Source organism: Populus euphratica, unplaced genomic scaffold (genome assembly GCF_000495115.2).
Source record: "Populus euphratica unplaced genomic scaffold, PopEup_1.0 scaffold277.1, whole genome shotgun sequence".
Lineage (NCBI taxonomy): Eukaryota > Viridiplantae > Streptophyta > Magnoliopsida > Malpighiales > Salicaceae > Populus > Populus euphratica.
Genome location: NW_011500109.1, coordinates 327,285 through 335,699, shown reverse-complemented (window position 1 = coordinate 335,699; position 8,415 = coordinate 327,285). Strand labels below are relative to the sequence as shown.

The 8,415-nt window shown below is 31.4% G+C and overlaps 1 protein-coding gene across 3 annotated transcripts; it reads right to left on the bottom strand.

Moving 5' to 3' along the window:
• HDA05 (histone deacetylase 5) lies at positions 1–5,656 on the bottom strand. Of its 3 annotated transcripts, none has more exons than XM_011004510.1 (15): positions 5,505–5,656; positions 5,189–5,407; positions 4,894–5,095; positions 4,323–4,469; positions 4,059–4,171; positions 3,481–3,692; positions 2,888–2,952; positions 2,437–2,607; positions 2,204–2,287; positions 1,720–1,840; positions 1,510–1,631; positions 1,134–1,327; positions 798–927; positions 616–680; positions 1–531 (listed from the first exon to the last, which is right to left on the bottom strand). In XM_011004510.1, the coding sequence occupies exons 2-15, from the start codon at positions 5,359–5,361 to the stop codon at positions 363–365; spliced, it is 1,968 nt and encodes a 655-aa protein (XP_011002812.1). In that variant the 5' UTR covers positions 5,362–5,407; positions 5,505–5,656; the 3' UTR covers positions 1–362. The 3 variants fall into 3 exon arrangements, with proteins under 3 accessions (XP_011002812.1, XP_011002813.1, XP_011002811.1); XM_011004511.1 differs by having other exon boundaries at positions 5,189–5,400; positions 5,507–5,656; XM_011004509.1 differs by having other exon boundaries at positions 5,189–5,397; positions 5,503–5,594.
• Positions 5,657–8,415: the final 2,759 nt, after the last annotated feature.

Genomic DNA, 8,415 nt, shown 5'->3' with positions numbered 1-8,415 from the left:
GATGAACGGCAACACATCATTGATCAAAGGGATCTTCAAACCAACAGCAATGCCAATTGCCAATGTTGAAAGGTTTGGCCAGAATCAGGATTATTCATAGCACACACAATACATACTAAAGATGTCTTCTACATGAGTCGTCGTAGGAGGAAAGATGAACGGCAACACATCATTGATCAAAGGGATCTTCAAACCAACAGCAATGCCAATTGCACACATCATTGGCCAGAATCAGGATTATTCATAGCACACACAGTACATACGCTCTCAAACTTCCGGTGTCCGAAGAGCACGAACGACTGTTTCATCAAGCCTACTGATTTCAAACATTTACATGAAGATATTAAATAAGACTGAGGTTGCTAACGCAGTGGTTTCGAAGAAGCTGCTTCTATGTAAGCAATGGCTTCCCGTTCTGAGAGTTGCCGACCTTCAACCAGGCCCTTCACTAAGGTATTGGCATACTCTTTAGAAGGAGGGCGCAAGGGAAACTTTCCAAGTTTAAAGCTTTCAACATCAGAAATCGAACACCTGAATAATCACAGAGTGCGAAATGCTTAGAGAAAAATTCAGAAAAATAAAATCAAACAGCAAAGAAAATGTCTGAGTGTGTACGTCATAGTCAGTATAGGAATGTCACGCTCATTTCCCAAGTAAACAACATTACGGTACCAGCCGCTCTGCATGAGAAACAAAGTGTGAATTTTGCGAGCAATACAAAACCCACAATGTAAAATAGTATTTTACTGTTGTCTGTTGCAGCCTGATACAAGCCAGGCACAACAAATATGACATACCTTGAAAACCTCCAAAGAAATGGACCCCTTGTTCTTGATAGACTGTAGTGCAGCCAAATCAAATACAGGTGAATTCATCTGATAACTCGGTACATTTTCTTGAAGCAAAACATCATTGAACTGCTCTAGTCTGTGCAGAGAAGGAAAAAAAAGGAAGCAAGTGAGAAGACAAATAAAGTGGATAATAAAAAGAAACCCTAAATCATTTTCATGAATTTTCTATTTATTATCCTGAAAATCCAACAAAGACCAAGATTCACTTCAAAACATCGAGAGGAAGAAATATACATTAGAAATTTAAAAGGAAAAGAAAAAGAAAAAGAAACAGGAACGTACGTTATTTTATACAGGCACATGTAAGTTTTTTCACCAACACTACTATCAGGATGAAGAAAAGCAACTCCCCCAGGGCCCCATGCACGTGTAGAATCACGACCAAAGTATAGTCTGTGTGGGAAAATTTTCCATAAAATCTCTTTTGGCAGGTTTTTGTCCAGTGAACCAGTACACGGCTTCTTCATACCATCTACCTGAAAGTCATTTACAAAAATGGAATTGATATATGCTAAAGCAGGTGAACTCTTTCAAATTTTCAAGATATTAATTGCACAAACTTTAAAATGCACAGGACCAAAACCTAAGAAATGCTTTGAATCTGTTAAAACCGTGTTCATTCAGTGTGGTAACATCACTATGATACCAAGTATAGTACCTGACCACCTTCAATATAGCATAGGAATCTAGGCTTCCACATATTTGATCCAAAAGAAGCATACCAAATGTCAATCTTTGAAAGCTCAGATCTCCAAGAGGTAGAAGATGTAGCCACTTGATCTGGCATTTCGTTGACAATATGTAAAATGAAATGAAATTACAGAATAATTCAACTTTGACGTCTTCTGGCTTCAAATTATCTCGTTACCTTGGTTATCTTCAACTTTCAGCTTCGAAAAGGGTTCCATGACCTCCTGAACAATTTCTGAATCAATATTTGGAGCCTTTTCATCCTCACTTTCAGAGTCAGAGTTTGAGATAAGAATATGCTGGAATGAAAAATGTTTATCTTAGTATGGAACACAACTGGAGTTAGACAGAACTGTATTTTAGGCAAAAACATCAAAATGAAAGCAGTGAGCAAAACATATCTAAATTGCACGAGGAAATATAAAAAATTAAGTTGAAAACTCTTTTCCTTCGAGAACAACATTTAGATCACCAGCAGTCAGGTATTATGTCTAATAGTAATTCTACAATCATGTCCTTCAATGCCTTGCACTATCTACTTTTTCCCCCACAAATTCAAGTTTTTATTCACCCATAAAAAAATCGTCTGCTTTTAAATTTGGTGAGACTATGACATGAAAGACTTGCAAGAGAAAGGATGTTCCTTCTAAGAAAAGCCTTACCGGATAAGGGGCATTTTGAATAGTCAACTTTAATGGTAATTCATCTGCAAGTACAGGCCAGTAGGAACTTAATTTCTTGCGAACCTGGGGAATAAATAATACATGTTTTAGTCAAATAGAAAATAGCTGACACACGTCGCTTGAGATTGAAAAAAACAATTACAGAAAAAAGCAAAAATCGATACTGGTGGAGGGAAAAGACAATCTGGTTTAATTCAAATATGCTATTTTACCGCTTGTATCACACGCCATGTCGACTCAAATGGGTATGCCTCTACAGACCCACTGACAGGCTTGTCTTCAAGAAGAACTTTCATGCATGCAAGAAATGAATTTGCTATAGAATCAAGGTTGTATCCTCCTTCTAATGCCAACATAATCTTGCCTTGTGCAAAATCCATCAACTGAAAAGAAAAGTTAAAAATAAATAAATAAAGAAAAACGTTATGTTCTCATGCAAGTAAGATCCCTATAAAAAAAACCAATCACCACCCATAAAGGCAGTTCAAATAAAACCTAGAGAATTCAAAAATAAAATTAAGTTTCTCATGCAAGTAACATCCCTATCAAATGTGCTACTGTACAAGTCCAGAAGTCTTTACCCCTCAGTTGAGGAAACATCACTATGAAAATACCATACAAATTTAAAAAGAAAGAAAGAAAAAAGTTAACTGCAGCAGCAACCTTTTTCAACATTACTGAGTATCCATATGGAGTGACACAACATCCACCAAGAGGATCACCAACAGCTGTTGAAAGATGTAAAACAAAACTTAATAAAATAAAAAACAAAAAGCCAGTTATCTCATAAAATTATTATAAGCACACACCAAATCAACATACAACAGGGAATATGATTTCTATCTTATACATAAATTACAAAGGAATGCCTAGATATTTAATGTAGAAGTAAATGCAACCAAAAGAACATTTTAACTAATATAATGAATTACAATATGGCATTAAGCATCCAATGTATTCTGAAAAGTTGCTTAGTTTCCTAAACATGTATTACTAGGCATAACTACACCTGCATAAACAATCAACTGTTACTTGTGATGATCTGCTTGTAAGGCCGCTGTGTTCAAGGTCATGTTTAAGGCATATGAAAAAGAATAATGTGCATATTCATGCATTATATACAATGTGTGAGCATCTGGTAGTCAAGGCTATTACACTTAACAGAGCTTTGACGTGTATACAAAGCTAAATCTCTAGTGAAATACCTAAAACACAATCATAACAAAAAATAATTAAAGTAAATGCAGAAATCAGACCTGCATCAAATCCTGCAGATACTATAATCATGTCAGGATCAAATTTCTTAGCAACAGGGATCAAGATGTGATCCCAAACAGCAAGATAATCTGCATCCCCACATCTTGCATGCTCCCAAGGGACATTTATATTATATCCCGTAGCTGGTCCTTCTCCAATCATAGTATAAAAGCCATCCTCATTCCCTGGGTAAAAACTCCCAAATTCATGCCTACATAAATTCACAAGCCACATAATCATCATGATTAGATACAAGTAAAATTATTATCCATAGCACACATAAATTACAAATTGAGTGTCAACCTAAAACATCCCAACAAAAAAAACAAAGATAAAATTATGACAAGATAAAGCTTGATAAATCACTTGCTAAAAAGCTGAAGTTGGATATATCGCTGACAATCTGTGACAAACATCGAAAATTACCTCTCAAAAAATGTAAATGCTTCAATGAAAACATATCAGAATCAAGAGATAAAGATATAGACATCATATTACTAAGGTTATATTGCCAAGTTGGGGCTTGTGATAAAAGGATGATGGAAGAGAAAATTAAGAACTTAAATGTATACAGTACCTATGGACAGAGAAAAATAAGACCCGAGAATCATTCCAAAATGTCTTTTGAGTGCCATTTCCATGATGAACATCCCAGTCAACAATCAAAATCTTTTTAACACCCAATTCTGGCTGTCATATTCAAAGGTAACAAGTATAAGATGAAATGTTGAAAAAGACAGCATGTTAGTAAGAGTTTAAAAACCAAAAAGTATATTAGTAAACTACATTCAAGGATAAAATAAAATTTGAACACATGTAAATACAAAAACATAGTTCTCACTCTTTCATCTAATAGAAAACTCGCTGCCACAGCCACATTATTGAATAGGCAAAAACCCATCGCCTCATCATATTCAGCATGATGTCCAGGAGGCCTAACAATCGCAGCACCAGAATTCAAATCCCCTTTTGCAATTCTCTCAGCAAGCTAGTTGAAAACACATTCATGATTAGAAATAAATTTGACTGATGACATATTGTTACTAAACTAGTCATAATTCACGACTCAATGAAGTAAAATCAGCTTCATATCCAGTATAGAAATTGCAAGTTGCAAGCCAAATGTAAAGCAAAACAGGACATAGTAGTCAGCCTAATAATGAATATATTTGGAACACTTGATATTCTGAACTTACAATTATTGTCTTTACAAGAGCTTAAGAAATCATACAGAAAAATACAACCACCTTAAAGTAGGACACTTAATTTCATAGAAACTTCTCTTACCAAACACGTCATCTTTGTGTGAAATCTTCAATAAATCTTTACAGTATTGAAAAATAAGATAGAACACAATAAACAAAGGACAAGCATCCTAAAATACGTCAAAATATTAATAACAAAAAAAATACCTCTAAAACGGAGCCGGCCGCATGGTAAGCAGCTTCAGATGATCCCTCATTAAAGTAAATTGAATTCAGTTTTGAAGCAATCCTATCTCTTCGTGAATCAAACTGTTTGGAGCTTATATTTCTAATCAAATTAACATGATTTTCAGAGTGAACAGCCATTAAATACTTATCTTCTGCTTCTTTCCCACTCAAAACCACACACCTGAAAGATTCAAAGGTAATAACAACAATAATAAGTCCAGTCATAAACCATCAATACTATTTACCCAAAAGAAAAAAGTTATAAAGGGAGCACCTTTGGGGAATGTTATTGGCTAAGAGCTTGTTCCAAATAACCCTAATGCGATTGGGATTCTCTGGATGATAATCATCATCAGGAGTATGATGCTTACACATCTTCTCATCATAAATTATTCCCACGAGCCTTTCACTGCTATTCATTTCACCGGATTCCTCCACCTCACCCATACTTGCTAATCTTACTCTTTCTTACTCTCTCGATCACTTCAAACACCCACATGAAAAAATTGTTTGAGTGAATTAATCATTTATCTGTTCATTGTTATCAGCTACTTGGAATTCAAACAGCTAAACTTAAAAAGATTATACCTTTGCGTTGGTTGGTTGAAGGGAGAGAAAGACAGAACAGTGGGAACTCTGTGGCTGACCTGTGAGGGAGACGTGAAGGGCTGTGGCTGCTTCGCTACTTCACAGGGATCAGAGAATTGCTTGCTGTACTTAAATTCTATATTTTATGACATCAACCAAATGTTTTTTCGTTCCATGATTATTTATTTTGCTGTGTAAAATAAATAATAATTTCTCTTACTTTTATGGGCTTTGCTCAAGGGGCAAATCAAGATGAGAACTTTGATTTTTAATAATTAATTTTTAAATAAAATTTAATGTATAAAAATACTATAAAAATAAATAAAAGTTAATATCTCTGATTTATAATTTAAAAATATATATATTGATGATAAAATTATTTTTTCTAAAATACCTTATTTTTTTAGAAATCTTTAAAAAATAAAATAAAGGTAATGATGGTAATATAAAATATAAAACAAAATAAATTTTATCTCATCCAAATCTATTTATTTATTGATTAAATTCAAAATAAATACTATAATTAAATTTAATTACAGGAAAAAAATTAATTTTAAATAACATAAAAATATTAATTTTAAATAAAAAAATTCAAATTTATTGGAACTCCAATGCATGCGAAGCTAATATACTAATATATCTGTAAATAATAATGATTCAAGATTTTCTTATTATGGATGAGGGAGTCCCCTGGGAATACAAAATGGCCATTATCTCTCTGGAAGCACCATTGCTGATTTCAGGCACAACGATATGGAATCTCGACGGAGGAGAAGATTACTGCAGAGAATAAACCGGCTGAGAAAATGCGACTAATTGTATCCTTGTTGAAGGTGTGGTACCAGGTATCTAGTTTTTGTATTGCATGTACTCGAAGTCATGTTCTTCTGTTTTTGTATTTGCTGCATGGCAGAACCCTCCACAGGTGTGGTACCAGGTATCTTGTTTTTGTATTGCATGTACTTGAAGTTCGTATCATGTTCCCGGCTAATAGTAGGGATCTGAGATTAGTGTTCTAATTAATGGGTAGATAGAGATTTTGGATCTTCGGTTAATGAGATAATTTTTTAATTAATGAAAAATTAGAGAAAATAGTCCCTATTATTACTGGGATTAGTCCCTAGTTAACGAGCAATTGAAGAAATTCATAATGTAAAATTGAAATAAGTGTTGATTTGGCAAGGAAAGATATCGTATTGTTAAATCATGTGTATTGTATGAATTGAGAATAATTGTATATACAAGTAATAGTAAATATTTTTTGTTTATAAACTAATTATACTTGGTAATATATAAATTACAAGCACTTCACAATGTCGTAACTAGTGAATATCTCATTCGTAATTTTATGCAATCAACATATATTTTGTTATGTAATATAATTTTGTGAACAAGTAGTATATAAATGTAAATTAAATATAAATAATGTATCTTAATTAGTTTCTTTTGAACCCATATGACTATAATTACATAGACTAAGTTTTAAGTGTGACTTGCATTAATATGAACATATGTTGGTTTCATGTTGTAACTAAGTTAATTGTCCCATTACTTGAAATATTTTGAAATAATATAATAATTGATTTACTTAAGGAAATTTGAAAGAAAGAAAAGAAGTTTTTATTGTGTTAAATATGTTGAAATTTTATTTGTAGGCTATGAAAATTGATTAAGTCGATAGCTTGATATTAAAAAAATATAAAGAAATTTTTGCTAAAATTCTAGCGAAAAAAAATAATATTGTACTATAAATGATAATACTATATGTTCCTCTAAACCTCTAAATATAATAAAATAAAATTTAAAGTTATTACAAGATCATAATTCCTAAAAAAAAAATTTAATGTTAAATTAAAGTTGGACATTAATTATAGATATTGAAACCGATGCATATTATATTTTTTTCTTTTTATAAAAGAAAGCAGTTTCTCCTATAAACTGAGATATAAGGGATATATATAACTAGTATACAAGTGCTTGTCAGATAACATATATACTAAACTGATCCATAAAAGAATTTAATGTTTATAAAAAGGTTTATGCGATAGTTGTATAAATAATTCTTAAACTTAATACCATTAAGTTATTTTTATATAGGGAATGTTATGCTCTGATCTGACCGTACGTTATCCTAATCAAAGGTAACAAATGAGAAGATATTGAATATAATATAAACTATATAAAGATATATGAGTAATCAATAGAGAATTCATCATTCTAGATGAATTAGAAAAAATATTTTATTTATTCTCAAATAGTATTGATTGTGAAATTTTATTTTGAAATAATATAATAATTGATTTACAGGAAACTTGAAAGAAAAGAAAGAAGTTTTTATTGTGTTAAATATGTTGAAATTTTATTTGCAGGCTATGAAAATTGATTAAGTCAATAGCTTGATATTAAAAAAATATTAAAAAAAACTTTTCTGAAATTCTAGCGAAAAAAATAATCTTGTACTATAAATGATAATACTATATGTTCCTTTAAATATGATAAAATAAAATTTAAATTTATTCCAAGATCATAATTCCTAAATATTTTTTTCAATATATATTAAAGTTGATGCTGAAACTGATGCATATTATATTTTTTTTCTTTTTATAAAAAGAAGTAGATTCTCCTATAAACTCTGAGATATAAGGGATATATATAACTACTATGCAAGTGCTTGTCAAATAACATATATACTAAACTGATCCACAAGAGAATTTAATATTTATAAAAAGGTTTACGTGATAATTGTATAAGTAATCATTAAACTTAATACCATTAAGTTATTTTTATATAGGGAATGTTATGCTCTGATATAACCGCATGTTGTCCTAATCAAATGTAAAAAATGAGAAGATATTGAATATAATATAAACTATATAAAGATATATGAGTAATCAATAGAGAATTCATCATCCT